The 20,258-nt window shown below is 46.7% G+C and overlaps 1 protein-coding gene across 1 annotated transcript in view; it reads right to left on the bottom strand.

Moving 5' to 3' along the window:
* Window positions 1–16,977, bottom strand: part of LOC144108530 (uncharacterized) — a 155,273-nt gene extending 138,296 nt beyond the window's left edge. The window contains exon 1 of the mRNA XM_077641744.1: window positions 16,962–16,977. Within this exon, the coding sequence (XP_077497870.1) occupies window positions 16,962–16,977 (16 nt within the window). The remainder of the gene's footprint in view (window positions 1–16,961) is intronic.
* Between the last annotated feature and the right edge of the window lie 3,281 nt (window positions 16,978–20,258).

Here is a 20,258-nt window from a genome sequence, read left to right on the forward strand (position 1 = left end):
GCTTACTCTTCATTTTCTTTGCTCACACTTCGGTGCTCAAAAATGCGCGCTCGGTCGACGTTTAGAAAACAAAAGATCAGCAACTCATAAGGACGGCGGCTCAGAGAGAAGACAGGAGCGAAATGTAGACGGTTAATTTTTCCAGATTCGGGTTTGTCCAAATCATTCACGCCTCTGGTTCTACTCGTGGCTGCTGCTATCCTTATTTTCGTTGTTTCTGACATTGTTGTTGCTGAGTGTTTACTTTGGGTGAGTGTTGTTCGTGTGAACCACATCTGCACGTGACTGCTTGAGTTATACCCGTCTGATTGCCCGTGGAAAGAACCCGTATACGGTCTAGCAAAATCACATTTGACGAGGCGAGAAGCGAAAAAAGACATGATAAAGAAGTATACATGTCCGGTCCCTGGTGGGTTTTATAATTTTTTAAAGGATAGCATTTACCGCGCATGATAACCCCATAATGCGACAATTCGCACACATTCAATCTGCCGTGCCCCATTCTCTTCCAGAAACCTCACTTTAAAACCAGGTGGTTTCGGGGTGAACTGGCTGACTCTACTTTCCTTACCTCTCATGGCATTTAAAGATCGGATCGAGTCTTCAACTGTCCTCGCAGTACTCCTTTACTATACGCGAACACTGGATTCATGGTCATGCCCAACGTCTGCATAATGTTCGTGTGGTTGGCCTGACGCACCTTGACGCACCTTGGCGCGTCAGACGGCGCACTAACCACTACACTTCTCTCAAATCTGCTCCTGTCCCATATGCCACAGCCCTGTGCTTCAGAAACGAGCAGGTGCATTAATTATTTTGTGTTTAAGCACGTCACTTTCTCCGCATTCACTCCCCTTCTCCGTGTGTTCCTCGAGTGAAGGAACAATCCGTGCGCACGGTTCGGGCAGGGGCTGCTCTGGCACCGTTTGTCCGTCATCGGTAACGATATAAACAGCTCCGGATGACTCATGTCTCCTTTCACTGTGGCGCTTCACACCATGTGTCGAATGCGTGAGACAATAAGTAAAAGTGCCCACAGTTATCTTCTGCGCGTATAGAGTTCAAGAGTAGCGAGACCATATGGTGAAGTCGGGCATTCGGCTTCAGGAATGAACTTAAAGGTTATCCAGGTATCACTTTGCGAGATCGCTTATGCAACTGCACTGCACTGTTTTTTATAGCCCTATCTCCCATGTTGCCGTCCTTATTTCGTAATTTATATTCGATGGAACACTGGTCGAACAGAAAAAAAAGACTCATTCTGTCGAGATTAGATTGAATGCACACAGTGTACACTGATTTTCGTGGTGCGCGAAATTTATTTTCTCTACGTATAGTGTATCCTAGTGATTTTATCAGGAATGTGGAATTAAAGCTTCTGTAAGAGGTCACACAGAAATTCATTCATTGTGAATAAGGTAGACCATTACTGAATTATTTCAAAGGTAGGCGCGGTTTATTCCCATAGGCAAGTTGAAATTGCGGGCTAGACGTTAAATGCCAAATCCGAACAGACCGGGCGTGCTTCTGCTGCTACTAGAGACCCGTAAGCGGCACGCAGAGCGCAGTAGACAGAAGAAATACTGGACAAAAAGGAGGAAAAACGGAAAGAAAACCAAACCCAGCCGCCATTTGTTTTCGCGCCCCAGCGAAACCGCCTGGAGCGGCCCTGGCAAGGTAAATTGAGCTGCCTGTTAGGTCGGAGGCAATGTTTTCTTTCACTTTCCACTTCGTTCCGAACTGAATGGAAAAAGCCATGTCCATAGTAGCCAAACACGCTGAGCTGCTATCTCTGCTAGCCGAGCATCCAATGAGGTGTGGAGGAGGCTGAGGGAGGGTGGCACCTCGGTTAAACCGTCCGTCGTGTTTACCCGTGCGAATGTTCGCAAAGCAGAATGCAAGCCAACGTTGTTTTTTTTTCGAGGGAATGGCGAGAAGAAACTGTTGACGGAGAGGAGGAGAGAAAGAGCTGGGTGAAACGAAATAAGCGGAGCGTTTTATGCCTGTCGGGTTTGTGAGGCACGTATCGCCTTCAGATCGTTGGCGGCTTGGTTTGATGTCATCTAGGCTTGGCTGGATACAGCGGGTGGTGAATGCGTAAGAGGAAAGTTTTGGAGCCCGAGGGAAAAAAAAAACGTGACGGCGAATTCCAAAGTGATGGCGATATTGGAGGGCTAGCCCTCTAGTGCAAAGGGCAAGAAATGTTTTCCCCTGTGAAGGGAAGGCGAGAAGCTGGAGATTCGACAGCTTTAGTATAACGTTACCGTGATATCCGACCTAAATGAAATTACGTTAGCGTGCCGTAAGCAGGTTATGCAGACGGAGAATTTAAGATTGCGTTCAGAAAACGTTAAATTTTATCTATATACATGGAGGTTGAAGGCTCTTTTAAAGTGGTCACCACACCCTGGATTTTGAAGGAATAATGTATATTAGAGTCCTTTGGAGCTTATAAATGTAGGAGCGCTCATTTCTGCGAGAAAACGCCCAGTACATGTCCCGGCAGAAAATCAGGCAGGGAGACACGATCCCGCCAATGCTATTCATAGCCTGCTTGCTGTAGGTGTTCCGAGGTCTGGATTGGGAAGACTAGGGGAAAAGAGATAATGGGAATACTTAAGAAATTTGCGATTCTCTAAGCACATTGTCTTGCTAAGTCACTCAGGAGATGAGCCGAAAAGTATGATCAATGATTTACAAAGGCAGAACAGAATGGTAGGTCTTAAATATAACATGCAGAAATCTAAAGTAATATTAAACAGTCTCGCAATGAAACAGCAGTTCACAGTTGGTAGCGATGTCCTGGAAGTGGTAAAAGAACACATCTACTAAGGGCAGGCAGTGACATCTGAACCGGATCATGAGAGGAAAATGACAAGAAGGATAAGAATGCGGCGAGCGCACATAAGAGGTTTTCTCAGATCATGAATGGCAGTTTACCAACATCCCTCAAGAGAAAACTGTACAACAGCTGTATCTTACCGGTGCTCACCTACGGGGAAGAGACTCGGAAGCTAACGAATAGCGTTCAGCCTAAGTTAAGGACAACGCAGCGAGCTATGGAAATAAAAATGCTGGTGTAGCGTTAAGAAAGTAAGATAAAGCACCAGAATCCATTTGCGCAGTGTAAGAAAAACTTTGTGTACGAAATTTCGCTTTTCTGTGGCAGGTCTATTGTGGGGCAAACTGGAAGATGTATTAACGACAAGTTGCGCGAGCACGCTGAGTTTCAAAATGCTACTGCGGGGTCTAACCTAGTCACTCACCGCACTAAATGCAAATGCTCTCCCCTGCTTGACAAACCTCCCATTATTAAAAACTATTTCATGGCTTATGGTTGTTAAACGTCCCAAAGCGACTCAGGCTATGAGGGACGCCGTAGTGAAGGGCTCCGGAAATTTCGACCACCTGGGGTTCTTTTACGTGCACTGACATCGCACAGCACACGGACCTCTAGAATTTCGCCCCCATCGAAATTCGACTGCCGCGGCCGGGATCGAACCCGCGTCTTTCGGGCCGGCAGCCGAGCGCCATAACCACTCAGCCACCGCGACGGCTCTCAAAAAACTATTTCAGTCAACATGCTCGAGAAATCTGGAAAGCGGTTATCATCAATAAGAAAGATCACAGTTGTGTCAGTGCGCCATCTATGACATTACTTTCAAAAGAAATCGTTCTTCTTGGGCATCAGCCCTAATTTTCCCCAACTGCCTCCCCGATGTGCATTTACCCCTGTTGGAGTTGTCCTTGTTTGTTTTCATCAGATGATTCCCCTTTTTGGTGTAATTTTATCTCCCCCTTTTCCTGCTTTCGAAATGAGCACGTGCCATTCACCTCGCCACATACTTTTATTTCATCCTCGACGCGGACCTCTAGCAGTTTAAAATTTTTTACCCTTGTTATTGTTTTTTTCTTGTTTGTTTTCACCCGGTCACCTTGTTACCCCCGTACACCTTTTTGCCGGTTCATCTCTAGTTAAATTTCTTCTGTCATGAGCTGAGCACGTGCCTTTTTTCTTCGCCATCTTTTCGCGCAGCAAGATGAATCAATTTTTCTTGATTGCGGGGTTGCGGTATGTATATATCTCTGTATTTCTGAAATAAAAGTCAGTTGCTAGTGAGCGCCTGTGTTGAGTACTCACTCCGTCCTGTGTTAGCGCTGTTCCCAAAATGATCGTAAACTAACAAGCCCAACTCTCCCCTCTTCTTACACTTCTATAGTGAGAGCTTCCATGGTACATGTAGCTGGTGGAACCTCCGAGAAGAGTAACTTGCAGTATGCAAGTAATCAGCAAAATTCGAAACAGAAGCTAAAAGGAACAAAAGTCCACAAAAATTATATCTCTAAGCAACACAGACAATTAATAGCAAGGCACATAGTGTGAATTGCGAAAGCGACGTATTTAAATAAAAGAAATAAAATACAGACGAAAGGAAACAAAGATGTCTGTAATGAGGTCAGAATGGCAAGGAAAATATTTCGCCTTGACTCAGTCACGTGAAGTAACCTCGCAGTAGCTGTGTAGTAAGTTCGTAGTAGCCGACAGCGAGCAAAATGGGGTAATTAAGGTGTGTACTAAGTATTCTTTTTTCGTTTTGCTTCCTTCAATCATTAGTTATGCTGTTCACAACATTGATCAGCCCCACCCGGGAAAACCGACAAGTACAACCGTTTTAAGCCGGAGTGAATATATTTTTAATGTAATAATCCTATATATTTAGTGTAATTTTAATGTAATGCAGTGTATTTAATGTATATTTTTAATGTATAATGAATATACTAAACGAGCAGAAGTTGTGTTTTTGATGCATTTGTAAGAATGTTCACTACATTACTCGTACCATACTTAGAAACTTTCGTGTTGGAAATTAAGCCCAGGGAAAAAATACGACATTAGTACGAAATTATTATAATTTGCTCGAAATGCATTTTCAGCATAGCATTGTTTCGCTAAGGGCTGCTATACAGTCATGCTCCCGTCCACTTCGCCAATGGTAGCCCTTTGTCGACGTTGCCGAATATTAAGCGACGGAATTGCCGCTCATGGCACATTTGTTGATAAATACGCAGTACAAGATATAAAGGTGCAGTGTACTATCATGAACATCGTTAAGTGTACCTCGTGGTGTTTACGTAGCATCAAAATTTTGACTATCTTGAGACGTTGTTTGTACTATCTAAACTTCCTTCATCATCTAGGCCTGCGAAATACCATCTAGGCCTGCGAAACAACAACGGCAGTTTACTGCCCTTGCAAGCCTTTCCTTAAAAAAATTGGCTGTGGTTTAGCTCTTGTTAAACCTGGAGTGACGCGATAGCTACAGCTGGCCGAGTGGAACTCGCTCAGTCGAATTGCAAAGTCAGTCTTTCGCTGTCGTCCCTGGACGTGGATTCACTCTCTCGCCCTCTCCCCCCCCCCCCCACCCCCCCCATCTCGGTTTCGCCGGCGCTTCGTGCCGCCGGCAGATACTCCGCACCACGTGACCTACCACGGCGCCGCCACGGAGCTCAAGGATTTCCACGCCGAAGGCTCGAAGAGCTGGTGTAGTGTAGCTCTCACTACAAAAAAAAAAGTCCAGTATTTGCTTATTAGAACTACTTTCTCCTTCTGTGCGGAGATGCTTGCGGTTCAGGTGGCACTTTGAGGCCGCAGTGCGCATGCTACCTACGGCCCGCATTGTCATTCGCACCGACGCCCTTCACGTCACACGCCTGCTACGACGAGTCAGTCGCACCCCAGAAATCTGCCAATACATCCATCGTCTAGCGGCACGCATCCCGCAGCAAATCTGTATGGAGTGGGTCCCATGTTACCTCCTAAGCTCACAAAGCCGTGTAGATTCTGCGACCCGCCTTTCGACCTCAACCTCGTCTTTGCCTCGAGTCCTCACTCTGGATGACACCACCCTCCTTTTAACAAGAAAGGAATACCTCCAGCGACGCAAACGTGCTCTAATCCCTCCGTGTGCTGTAACCCTCTCCCACGGTCTCAGCCGTGCTGAGGCGGTTGCGCTTCGGAGGATCCGGGTCAGGGCTGCCTGAAATCCAGTCATGACATGAAAGTGGTCACGATTTCAAGGATTGTGACCCCACCCCGGGTGTCCTGTCTGCAAGAACAGCAATATTGAGGCCGATATTCACCACCTACTGTGGGTCTGCTTGGCGCTAAAGCCGACGAGAATTCGCCACTTGGCGGCAACGGGTCTCTCACCGACCAATCCTGATTCATATATCACTTGGACGCAGGGACCACATCACCGTTCACTCCTTGACTTCATCAGATCAACGAACCTTTTTTCATTTATTTAAGCATCCTCAACATCCAGCATTACATACCATTTTATGCCCTTAGACAATAAACATAACTTAAAAAACACAGCGCGTTCTTTAGCGCGCATAATAGGGCTTTAGACGGACGACTTTGGACAACCTCAGGTCATACTCGGCGTCGGCGGAAGCAGTCGTATTCGCAGGGACGACTTAATAGCCCAGTTCACCTATCCGACAAAGAACCTTGTACGGGCCGAAAGAGCGGCGCAAAAGTTTTACACTCATCCGCGGCGACGAATGGGTGTTCAAACACGGACTCGGCCTCCTGAATTGTTCTCGCGTTGCGTCTTCGTAGGTTGTAGCACTTGGCGTCCGTCCGTTGAGGGTCTTTGATCCGTAATCTGGCAAGTCTTCAGTCTTCTTCTTCGCGTTGAACGTAGGCTTCGACGCCTATGTTATCTCCTTGGGTAACGTTTGGTTGCATGGCGTTTAGCGTAGCCGTGGTCTCCCTGCCACGGACGAGCCTAAAATGCGTCAACTGGATGGTCTCCTGCACTGCTATGTTGTAAGCGAAGACGACGTAAAGCAGGATGACGTCCCAGGTGTTGTGTTCGGCAACGACATACATGGCGAGCACATCGGCGATGGATTTGTTCAGGTGCTCGGAGAGTTCGTTTCTCTGCGGCTGGCATGCAGTTGCTCTCCGGAGGCTGGTTTGGCTGTAACGCGAAATGGCAGCGTCAGTTACACTGTGAATGCTGTTTCTCTGTACGTGATAAGCACATCGGGGCACCGTGTTGCAGAAGAATGCAATACACGAAAAATTTGGCGACTTCTTCTGCTGTTTCGTTCGGTAGGGTCTTTGCTTCCGCGTAGCGGGTCAGGTAGTCGGTCGCTATGATGATCCACTTATTTCCCGACGGTGACTTCGGGAAAGGGCCAAGCAGGTCCATGCCGATCTGCTGAAAGGGCCTTGAGCGGAGTTCAATGGGGTTCAGAAATCCTGCTGCTCGGGTGGGAGGGGTCTTTCGTCACTGACAGCCTCGGTAGTTTTTCACATAATCTGAAACTTCGGCATACATTCGGGGCCACTAATACTTTTCTTGAATGCGGTTGAGGGTGCGAGAAAACCAGAGATGTCCAGTTATTGGCTCGTCGTCTGAAGCCTATAGTTCTTCGCGGAAACTGGCCGGTACAACAAAGAGGTAGGCTGCTTTGTTCGCTGCGAAATTCTTCACGAGGACGTCATTCTGAGCACAGAATGAAAACAATTCTCGCTTGAACGAGGCAGGGAATGAAGAAACCTTGCCTTCCAAGTACTCGAAGAGACCCTTTAGTCGCGGTCTGAGCGTTCGCGGCAATATTAAGATATTATTTGCATAAAAACAAACAGGCACGAGCACGTGAGGATATGTTACACATACACATACCACATACCAGAGAGAATACACCAGAGAGAGAGGGAAAGCAGGGAGGATGTTACACATACAAGAGAGGATATGTTATTCACGGTTTCTCGCTGCAGTTTGCTTTTATACACCTGATATCTCAAACTACAAGCTGAGCCAAAAATTAAGCTTTATTGAAGAACGTTCTTGTCGTTCACACTGCATGAAGGCGCTTGTGTGTCGCAACGGTAAGCAGAAGGTGTGGTCGTGGTAAACCATACAAATGAAGGCCATTTCTGGCCAGCTTTATAGCCAAATTCTGCATCGTGTCCGTTAGGTTACAAAAAAAAAAATCGCTGAGCGCTAATTGGAAACGAAATCCCCAAACTGCTGCCACACAGCTGCTCCTGCACACCTCGTAAAACTAAAAGCATGAGAGAGGGAACAATAAAGTCAGGTACCCACAAACACCGCCACACCACAGGAATAAGAGGAGGCATCAATCGCTATAAGTGATGGCATCGTTTACAAAGTCACGAGAAAAGCCCTGTGCCGCCATCACTGAAACCAAAAATCAACGTCATGAATACAGAGTGGGGCTTCATGATAGCTCCGTGCTAAGTTGCGTGGTTCTTCTTACAAACATGTTTTGTCTTAGCGACGTCGGTCATTTTAACCCGCAGCTCGGTAGAGAGCACGGATGCTACCAATCCAAAGCCAGAACAAAAAGACTGAGGGAAGCTCAGGGAGAGTGGTGAAAATTGGGGTATCGCTCACGCGGAGATTTCCGCTTTCCAGTCTTGCAGCTAGCGATGGCGGCGAATAAGAACATGGGTGCAGGCCTGGCCCTGGCACTTTGTTTCTCGCAATCGTTGAGACTGAAGAAGGTCGAGAAGGAAAAATAAATACAGGAAATGAGGGTTGGGGCCCGAGGCGGACAGGAGAGGGAGAAAGTAATTCGAGAAGTGCTGATGAGCGTAAGCAAGGGACGGCGGCTGCAGTTGCAAAAAGAGCAAACAGAGCAGCAGCCTCTGTCATCACCATCACAAGCTCATTCGTGGGAACGAAACGACGCTCAAAACGGCTGCCATAAACAGAGCAGCATGAACGCGTATAAACGCGCGTGAGCCAGAGAAAGAAGGCGATCGAGAGAAAGCGATCAAAAGAAATGTATAAGGCGATAAATGAGTGAGACATTACAATCGAAAGAAAAAGAGTGAGGAGAAAGGGACTGGAAGAGGGAGGGGGTAAGTTTTCAACCGCCGAAACTAATAAGGGCGTCTCTCTCTCGCGCGCGACGTCGTTTTCAGCGTCTCCGTCGTTTCGTCAGACACTTCGGTAGTGGCACGGCGGGCGACTGTTTACGACCAGCGCGATGACGACAAAGAACAAAGAAAAAAAGACTCAAAAACACAAAATAATATTGAAGAAAAAGAACCACAATTTGGTTGCATGGAAAGAGAAAGTGAACTCCATGAAATGACAGCAGAAAAAAGAGTACAATGAGAAAAGAATTATGAGATCACTGCGGCACCCGCATTAAAGGAATGCGTACCCAAGCAGCAAAGGTAATTGGCCAAATACTGGGCATGTATTAGCAAAGGCTGATCCTACAAAGGGCCAATGCGAAGCCATCCTTTTACAATACTGGGCCAATTCCCTGTGCTGCCTGGGTAAGCATTGACGCCTCCTCGCCCCTCTTTGACCCTCTTTGCCTCTCTTTATTGTTTACTCGCGCCTCGCTCCGTCCACACTTCCGGTTTTTCAAATTTGGCTCCACGATTCAGCTCCACCCACTTCCGGTGTTCAAATTTGGCGCCACTTTTGCTCTGGCCCCGCCCACGTTTTGGATATTTTTGGCTCTAAATGCTTAACTAATTACCTCTAATGCACCTGACGATTTCAGCTGCGAGATTTTTTTGATGCTCTAATACAACCGTTGTTTTCCTTATAACTCAATTCGTTCGACAGTTATCGTGATGACAAGCTCGTGATGACACAAAACCGCAAACAAAGCCATAAAATGCTTAAGCATTAAAAAAAAACCAGGTACCCATTAGAGCTGGTTGTTTCTACCCTTCGAAGAAGTACTGCCGTCCTTGAACCATCCATCATCAGCCCTACTAGGCCCACTCCAGGACAAAGGCCTCTCCCATATCTCTGTGATTAACCCTGTCCTGTGTCAGCTGCGGTCACCGTATCCCTCTAAATTTTTATTCACGTCCTTCCACCTAACTTTCTGCCGCCCCCTGCTACACTTCCCTTTCCTTGCTGTCCGGTCTGTTACTTTCAAGGACCATCGGTTATATTACCCTCGCATTACATGCCCTACCGAAGCCCATTTCTTCCTCTTGATTTCGACTAGGATGTCATTAACTCGTGCTTGATTCCTGACCAACTCTACGCTCTTCCTGCCTTTTAACATTACACCTATCGTTTTTCTTTTCATAGCTCGCTGCGCTGTCCTTGCATTGAAACCTTTTCGTTGGCCACCATGTTTCCGCCCGATAGGTTAATTATTACGAGTAAGATACAGCTATTACAAACTTTGACAGTAAAGTTCCGAGACTGAGTCCATTAAAAATATACGTTTAACATTGAAATAATTTGTGCAGCACCCCTTCGAAATAGTCTGCCGTGCTGTGGACACACAGCTTCCAACGCTTTTTGAGGTCTTGGAAACAGTTTGGAAACACTTCTTTTGGCAGTGCTGTCAACTCCTTTGTCGTGGCGTCCTGAATGGCCACCACGCTCCCCATCTAGCGACCTTTTAGGGCTCTCTTCACACAAGGAAACATAAAAAAATCGCATGGGGAGAAGTCAGGCGAGTATGCCGGATGGGAAAGTAAAGTAATGCTGTGCTTGGCGAGAAATTGTGTCCCGTTGAGAGTAGTGTGCACCCTTGCGTTATTGTGGAGAAGGCTCCATTATCCAGATGCCCGTAAGTCAGGGCGACGGTGTCGCAGTGTATCGCGTATGTATTGAAGCACGCGGATATAAAACTCCTGATTCACCGTTTGCCCTTGTGGGACAAACTCGTAGTGAATGACGCCTCTGGCATCGAAAAAAAGCTATCTGCATCGCCTTTGCTTTGGTCTTCTGTCGCTGCACCATTCTCAACGCCGGAAAGCTTGAGGAACGCCATTCGGCGCGCTGCGTCTTTGTTTGAGGATCTTATTGAAAACACCATGTTTTGTCTTCAGCAATGATGCTGTTGACGAATGCAGCATCCTTTTCTGCCTCGGAGAGCAAAGCAGTGCTCAGTGATGCCCGCGTGTCTTTCTGGTCCTGTGTGAGGGAGTGCGGCACATGTCTGACATTCAGCTTTCGTTTCCCCAAGTTCTCACGCAAAATTTGGTGGCATCAATGTTGTCTCACTAAGGTCGAGAGCATCTGATATCATGCGGAGTGTAATATTGCGGTCTTGATGTACGATTTACCTGATCCGAGCCACGTTGTTTTCATTACGTGAGGTTGAAGGATGCCCCTGCCATGTGTCGAACGTCTTGTGCCACTCAAAACCTCGCGCCCGCGATAATGTCTCGTTGCCGTAAAGCCCCACCTCGAAGGACACTTGCGAGGCGTACACGCGAAGCGCCTACGCGCCTAGCGCCGCGCCGCGACGGACGTCGAAAGCGGTGCATATCTCCATGGCCAGTTGCTGGCGCGCGCTGGTGCTCGCGCATAGCTCGCGCTTCCTAGTGTTCCTGTAATATACAGGAACACTAGCGCTGCCGTGCCGTTGCTAGACTGCATAGGCTGGAACCGGCCGAAACTTGCCAGCCACAGCGAGCGCCGCCTCTTTGGCGACCATTGATTCTGGGCCATCGCAGCAGCCGCAGGTAAATAAAAAAAAACGAAGAAACGGCGCGAAAGGCTTTACCGGATGTTGGGAGAGCTGGGTTCTTATTGGTGCACGTCGGTCAGAAACCGGCGAGCATCTTCCTGCGCGTGCGTGCGCGGGCGCAAATATCTGACATTGTCAAATATGTGCGCCCTGCTCGCGCCCCACTCGCGCCTCGCGCATGCGCAGACCGGTTTTTCAGAAGCCCGTGCGCGTAGGCGCTTCGCGTGTACGCCTCGGAAGTGTCCATCGGGTTGGGGCTTAAGCGTCACGAAGGAGCCCATATGCCTGTGTGCTGTCTTGCCAAGCTTCACACAGAATTGTATGTGTGCACGCTGCTCAAGCTGGACGTCCTTCGCTCCACATTCACTCGCAGTAGAATGCGCAGGCGACTAGTGACAACGTATGTTTCTACATTTAATGCCATCTAGTGGCTGCCACAGTAATTAACATAAACAGCTCAGGTTATCCGGAAAGGATGGCGCTACACATACGCACGAACATTAGTTGTGGGGAGTCATTTCTAGAGAAGAAAATAAATCAGTCTCGAAATTTTACGGACAAATTGCATATACTTTTTTCCTCAGGGATACGGTAAATTTCCATTCATGACCTGAGAGAATCTGTCAGCTCCAAAAGCACCTCCAAATAGGGCCGCTGGAGCAGTCGATATGGGCATCAACACCCTCACCTTTTTCTCTATCTTTCCTTCTTTGATGCCTCCGCGCAGTTAGCCAGAGAAGGACCTGTTCCTTCGCCAAAACTAGTATAGCGGACACTGTTCACTATTGTCGCAGTAGCACAGAACTGCGTTTAACTTATGCAGGCTATGTATGCGGTGAGAAACCGGGTTTGCGGCAAAGAACGGCCAAAGAAAGCAGGAAGAATGAAGTGAGAGAAAAGAAAGCTTGTGCCATGTCGTCGTATGGGTGCCCATACCCCATTGCCCACCTCGTACATGACGAGTGCACACGGATCAGTCAAAACGTCCTTTAGTCTGCCGAGGGCTTCCAGGCGTGAAAGAAGGCTCGGTATGAAGAGCCCTCAGGCCCGTAGCTATGTGCAGGGACGGAGCGGGGAGAGAATGAGGATGAACGCCCCATTATTTGGTGTTCGGGTCCGGTCGAACGGACCGCCAAGCTAAGAAGCAGCGTCCAAGGAAAGAAGCTAGCCTGCGGGTTCCCCTTAGAGTACTTAAGAAATTGAGCGTAATGTGAGTGCTCGCGGTGGACCGCTAGTGTGACACCATTTCAGTCATCCGAAAATGCTTCTTTTGGAAGCCTATAGCTTTTAGAGAGGTTCAGTTCTTTACAGTAAATTTTATTATGTTATGAGAGCTGACCGTTGAAGGCATTAGGGAAGTGGGCGGCTGTCGCTAAGTGAAAGAGTTAGTGGCGGTACCAGAACCTCCTGCGGCGCATTACCGGGAGTGACCGTACCGTTTTCAAAAATGTGTTTCGCAGCTTTCTCGCAGTCGAATTCATTTGTACAAGCGTATATAGCTGAAATGTTGGTCCAGTAAAGCAATACCTATACATACATGCATGACATCGATTTTTTTTAAAATAACGCGACTCCTGTCTTGTTTTGTTCCTCCTTTACCTTAACTCTTTCCTATTTTTATGGTATTCTAACTTTCTTGAAGCATCCGCCGTACAACACCAAGATGGAAAGAGAATTTTGTAACTTATCTGTTTCTGAGGACTTCCTGATCGCAGAACCCTTTTTCTCCCTCTTCCAAATGGCGAAAGTTGTGCGACCATTCAAAAGCCATTGGGACGCCTACATCTAGAAGCAACGTTACATAGTAGAACAGTCTAGGACAAGCGCTTTTAGCAGGGTCTCCACGGCTTGTTCTTGGGGTCTGGGCGAGAAGACATGTCTCTCCGATGTGACGAGCTTTCGATGAAAGGACTTCGGAGTATACGTGAAAGAAAATAGGAAAACATAAAAGGGCACAAACTAGTCGAAGTTAGTAACGGAAACTCTCGACAGCTTCGTGGCGACGGCGAGGGCAAGCTGCCAAATGCACTGAACAACGGAGAGAAAGCCGGACTTAAGGATAGAGCCAGCAAGAGGGCATAAAGGGGGCAACACAGCAGAGAAAGCCAAATGCCGTAAGGAGACATTCAAGGGGGAAATAGAACAAGGCTTCACATCAGTCTTGGCTTCCGGTGACTGCACTTGTTACAAGTACGCACAATAAAAAATAATAATCCAGCTGACAGACTTCTGTCTTTGACTCGTCTCCTCCAGGAACTTCTCGTGTTCGATGCCCGCTACCGGTGTCCTAACATTGCCTTCCCCTCCCTCGCGTATCTTCATTCCATTAATATAACCCAGAAAAATAACGCCAAGTATAAATGAATGGTGACAATAAGACGAAGCACGAAGGGATTCTTAGCCACCCCCTTTGTTGCTACTTCCTTTTCTCGCCCCTACCGTGGCTCTCCGTCCATCGCCATCGACTTACACACATGCTGGAACATGCGACATTACTGGAGCCGCCTGCCTGCTTGGTGTCCACTTTCTTCGACTTGCCGACCCAGGGTCCGGGGTACGCAAAAAGAATGGACTGAGAATCCAGTGTTTCGAGGCAAATTGAGTGCAAGATTGAAACTCTTTGGTACTGGGACGGTAGGAATAAGAGAGGAGGCAGCCGAATAAAAATCGATGCGGCCGTCTGCTGCTGCTCTAGCTTAGTCCACTAAACTGCTGCTAATAAAAGCGTTGCAGCAGTGGACATTTCTACGGAGGGTGAACCGTAGAGGGCAGGAAGGGTGATGCTGTGGCGTTAGTGATTGCAACGGTCATGCCGCTGTAATAGTGCGGTAATGTGGATTGCATGCGGTGACGGGGAGCCGGATCCGGAGGTGGTGCGCAGCTGCTTTAGCGCCGTTGCACCCTCAGCCCCTATCCACATGACAAGACCAGAAGCGAGCGGTCGGTAGATCACCACGTGCTTTTTCTGCAGTCGATAGACGACGACAAAGACCACGGCAGTGTGTTTTTAATTCGGTTTGGCTTGGTCGCCATTGTTACAAATTCGGAAAGTACCGCCATGGATCGCTTGCGAAGCGTGTTTGTGTACATATATCGTACTGCCTCGTTCTACTAGAATGGAGTGAAGAGAAAAGAAAGAGATAAGCACGAGCGAGGAGGCGGTAACGCAAGGCTATGGTAAATGTTTTATAGCCTAGCCTTTTTCAATCGCAGTTGACGACATAATAGACCGCATCTTGCTGCTCGCACCACGGGTTTGTGGATATGGCAGCATTGCCCATGGGTCCGTGCAGGGCACACATGCATAGCACTGCTGCCAGGCTTTGAGTGAATGGTCCTTGCGAAGCGTTTCCGTTGTGCTCCGTTTTCTTTGGTTATTTTGGGTTCGAGATCCACGATCATTTCTGCGCTTTCGCTACACTTACAGTTCACGAATATCTGTGCGTTTTTTTAATAGAGGCGCAGTTGTCGTGGAGCTAGGCTGAGTGAAAACACACACACACACACACACACACACACACACACACACACACACACACACGCACGCACGCACGCACACGCACGCACGCACGCACACGCACGCACACGCACACGCACACGCACACACACACGCACGCACGCACGCACGCACACACGCACGCGCGCACACGCACACGCACGCACGCACGCGCGCACGCACGCACGCACACACGCACACACACACACACACACACACACACACACACACACACACACACACACACACACACACACACACACACACACACACACACACACACACACACACACACACACACACACACACACACACACACACACACACGCACGCACACACAAATATGGTAAGCTGAAACTAATAAATGGAAGCATTGCAGAATGAACACAACACAAAGAAAACATCATGTGGCACCGATAGCTGTTAAAAAAAGTTTAATCTTAGGGACCGTGTTATGCCAGGAATTAAGTTCCAATCTTGAATAGTACGAGGAAAAAAAGTTGTTTGAAATTATTAGTACGGGCGAAGTATGGCTTAATATTAGGGTTGTAATGACTCCTGGATGATCGGAGAACATTGGGGGTTTGACAGACATTAGGTTTGACGTGATAAAGTGAATTGACGATGCAGTGCAAGAACTTCAGTAAGTCCACGTGACAGCGCATGGACAAAGGTGGTTAGATTCATAGCGGGCATGGAACAAGGTGAAAATAGCGATCACATGGACGATATATCAAGCTCATGGCTTTCCTTTCTATGCTGTTGAGTTGATCAATTTCTTACTGTTTATCAGGATTGTAAACGGCAGATGCGTATTCAATTACGGCACGAATCAAGGATTTGTACATTAATAGCTTAGTTTCTTTTGGTGTATTAGTTAACGTTCTCCTAAATACCCAAGTGCTTTTAGCGCTTTAGCACAAATGAAATTAATATGTGTCGCCCAGGACATGTTAGAGGTGAGTATAACGCAAAGACACTTCTCTTCGAAACTCCTGTGCAATGACGAATTGTTGATGCCATAACTAAACAGTGAAGGGGACGTGCAGTTAGTGAAAGGCATCACTACAGTTTTAGTAAAACTTAATTTTCATTTCGCATGTATTATACTTGGTGCAAAAACTTGTAATTGAGGCGGGTGTTTATTTGCAGGTTATCATCTGGTATGTTAATTACTTGATATAATACACAATCATTCGCATAGAGGGATATTTGTGGCGTGACATAGCGAGTCAAGTCGTTGAAGTATATTAGGAATAACAAAGGGCCAAGCACTGACCCTTGAGGAACGCCAGATAATACATCGACAGGACAGGAGTTAGTAGAATTATAGGAAACAAACTGTGACCGGTGGGAAAGAAAACAAGCAATCTAATTAACCAAGCAAGGATTCTTTAAATTGGCGCTTAGTTTTCACAGGAGAGTAGAATGTAGTACAATGTTAAAAGCTTTAGAGAAATCTACAAATATAGCGTCCACCTGGACTCCAGTATTGAGGGTGGAGGAAAGGTTGAGCACAAATTCAATTAGTTGTGTTACGGTGCTAAAATATTCTCTAAATTTATGCTGAAAATTTTAGACCACATTGATAGATTCCAGAAATTCTAGTATATGTTTGTGGATTATGTGTTCCAATCCCACGTAGAGCACTACAGCGGGCCAGTACTAGAAATCTGTTGGCAAAGCATGGCCTAACTAGGCCCGGAGATCCCAATAAGTGTCGGATATTGGCTAACCACTCTCTACCACATCCTGCGATGGCCCTGGTACTCGTCACTTTTCCAGTACTGGCTGTGCCGTCATAGAATCATGGCTATCATTGGCCACTTTAGCCAGAATTCTCCCACTATTTCCCACTGCTGGTTGTTCCATCTTGGAATCATAACTATTACGGACCATGTTAGCCACAGCTTTCTAGAACTGGCTACGCCATTCTAGAAAGCTGTCGATATTGGCCTACCTTTGCCATCACTCATCCAGGGTTAAATGTATACTGGCACACGCTTGTCAACCTTGTGCCATCTGCTAAAACGACATGGCTACCTTCAATATTGCCACAAAAGAGAGAGACACTTTATACTGTTTTCAACTCGTAAAAACTGACTCGAGCTCTGTATAAGAGGTTTGAGACCTGTATAGGCCTGTCTCATCTCAGTTTAACTATAATTCGCACCTATACGTGGCCAAAGTAGATGTTTAAGGCTGATCCTTGAGATCAAAACACATGTTTCTGGAGCAAATTATAGCATTTGAGGAGTATTAGAGTAGTGCGCTCTGATATTACTTTACTACTGCTATTGCAATTCTATCATAATACCCATGCTATGAGAACTTTTAAGTGGCATTGAGGCAAATGGTATTCGACGCTTTGAATGGCATTCGGAGCAAACGGACTTCTAAGGTGGTTCACAACAATTTCCAAACGCATTTGGAAGCATTACAAAATGCATTCGCTCGCTGCATAGCAATGGTGCTGCTGCTGTCGAGTTTTGTTCTGTCCGCTCGGGGATTTTGAATGCTGCAACGACGTGACGACGACTTCGGTGGTGGCCAGTGGACTGTGCATATTCCGCCACAAAGGAACAGGCCTGTCGCGTAAGACAGACGACGACACCATCCAGACCAATCACTAGAGATCTATAGACTTGTATCGTTAATACTGGGCAACTAGAAGCGGCTGCATTCATTAATAGAGCCAAGAAAGGTGATTTAAATAGGACGAAAAACCAATGCCAAAAGGGTCAATAAGAGCTTCAGTGGAGCTTAATTTTCATTCTGCTTTTAGCATCCCTTTTTTGGACCTTTTAATGAATTTTATCTTCACTCTGGTTGTAACGGCCTTTTTGCTTTTTATTCCTTTTTTCATGCTGTTATCGTACATTGTCATTTGTTACTCGGTTACTGCATTTCGGTGCCATCCTTTACCAGCCCTTACCTTTTTATCACTCCCAGGTACAGCATTGTTATCTCGTGTCTTTTCACCTCAGTTATCTTTCTGTTGCGTGCAAACCAAGCAGCTGCTTCTCATGCTTTCCCGCCTACTTTTCTTATATATATTGCGTCGTTCTGCAATAAAAGAACTATTTGAATTCAGCGCTGTGTTGTTATATCTTCCTCTGTCCGTGTCTTAAGGTGCGCTATTTTTTTTCCAAATATCAACTACCAACCAGCCCGTTTGATCACCCTTGCAAGTTATATTTAAGCTCATCATGACATCATGCATCTTTCGGTTGGCTCGGTGGATCGTAAGATAATCGTGCAAGAGCTGGACGAGGAGTTTGTTTGTGTACATTGCAAGAGTCCTCTTGGAAGAGCAGCGTAACAATTACTTCCGATATGACTGATCAATTCAGTGGAGGACAGTTCCGTTCAGCCCTCTATGGTTGCCTTAGCCGTGCCACAGGAGCTTGCCGAGCTGCGTTGCCCACCTTGAATCATCGGCATGCAGCAAACTTAAAAATACACCTGCACCAAATGCGCTTGCACTAAGTTATTACGTTTGATTTAGGATTTCTATTAAGCTGGCAGCCGCAGTGCGGCAGTGAATTCTCGAGAGTGAAGCAAAAAAGTGCTTTTTAATTTAAAAATATAATGAAATGACAGTTATTTGATTTTTTAGAAGGATGCGCCTTTGAGCCGGTTTCTAGATACTGGCGCAAGCAAAGCGAGCAAAAACGCTTTCCAATACATAAATTCTATGAAAACTAGGCGGGTTATTATGCCCAGAAAGCGGACAAAGACGACAGCGTGAGCTTTGTTTGTGCGCTTCTCAAAAAAGAATATCTTAATTTGCGAATTTTTTAATTGAACAAATTCGTTAATTACTATATTTACGGGACGTTTGCAAAGAAATTTGAGTGCTTAGTTGTAGCCGCTTCTAGTTGCCCAGTATTAACGATAGAATTATATAGATCTTTAGTAGTTGGTCTGGATGGAGTCCTCGTCGGCCTTTTTATAAGCGACAGACCGGTTCCTCTCTGGCCGAACATGCACAGTCCACTGGCCACCACCGAAGTCGTCGTCACGTCGCTGTACCACTAAGAATCAACGAACGGGCAAAAACAGAACTCGGCGGCAGCAGCACCACCATACAGCGAGCTAATGCGTTTGGAATGCTTCCGAATGCGTTTGGAAATTGTTGTGAAGCACCTCAGAACTCCGTTTGGTCGGCATGCTATTCGAAGTTTCGAATATGATTTGATTCAAATGCCCCTTAAAAGTCCGCGTAGCATGGGTAATATAGAATTGCAATAGTAGTAGTAGAACAATAGCACCGCGATACTACTCTAATAATGTTGAAATGGTATAATGCGCTTCAGAAACTTGTGTTTTGATCTCAAGGATCATCGTAAAACATCTGCTTTGGCCACGTGTACATGCCAATTATAGTTAAACTAGTTTTTACGAGTTATAAAAATTATAAAGTGTCTCACTCTGTTGTGGCAATATACAACATTGCCATGTCGTTTTATCAGGTGGCACAAGGTTTACCAGCGTTGACCAGTATAATTTCAACACTGGATGAGTGATGGCACAACAAGGCCAATATCGACAGCTTTATAGAATGGCATAGCCTGTTATGGCGTTCGGTGGGGGAACGCTGGCTAACATGGCCCGTTGATAACCATGATATCAAGATAGCACGGCCGCAATGACAAAGTGTGGGTGAACTGTGGCTAACGTGGCCCATGATAGAAATGAATTTATGATGGCGTAGCCATTCCTTGAAAAGCGACGGAGAATCAGGGCCATCATTGGATGTGTTAGTGAGCGGTTCAGCCAAAATCATATGCTCACTGGTCACTCCGGGCCTACTTGGGGCCATGATTTGCCAACGATTGGCCACTGTAATTTGCTACCTGGGGTACTCCTTTCCTTTAATTCTCAGAATGGCTAGTAGCAGAGCAAGCCATTCTGCATGCGCTAGCAGCGTGATCCTTGTAACTCGATGCAATAAACGGTATTTTTCCTGAATTCTTGGGCACCCTTTTTTATAATTATTTAGTAGGTTGAATGGTACTTTCCAAGTTCCAGTCACTGGCCAGTTAGTTGTTATGTTGCATGGGCTAATTCTCGAAAGCAGGCTACCAGTATTTGAAAACTGGATATCAATGATTGAAATCTGTATATGCCAGTGTTTGAAAGCTGGATACCGGCGTTCGAAAGCTGGAAAGCCATTCCGAGGCCTTTACTGGCCCATGCCGCGGAACGAACCCCAGGCCTGCGTTCGCCACCAGATCGGCCAGACTTCGGCCCA

The sequence above is a fragment of the Amblyomma americanum genome, chromosome 10 (assembly GCF_052857255.1).
Source record: "Amblyomma americanum isolate KBUSLIRL-KWMA chromosome 10, ASM5285725v1, whole genome shotgun sequence".
In the NCBI taxonomy this organism is placed as follows: domain Eukaryota; kingdom Metazoa; phylum Arthropoda; class Arachnida; order Ixodida; family Ixodidae; genus Amblyomma; species Amblyomma americanum.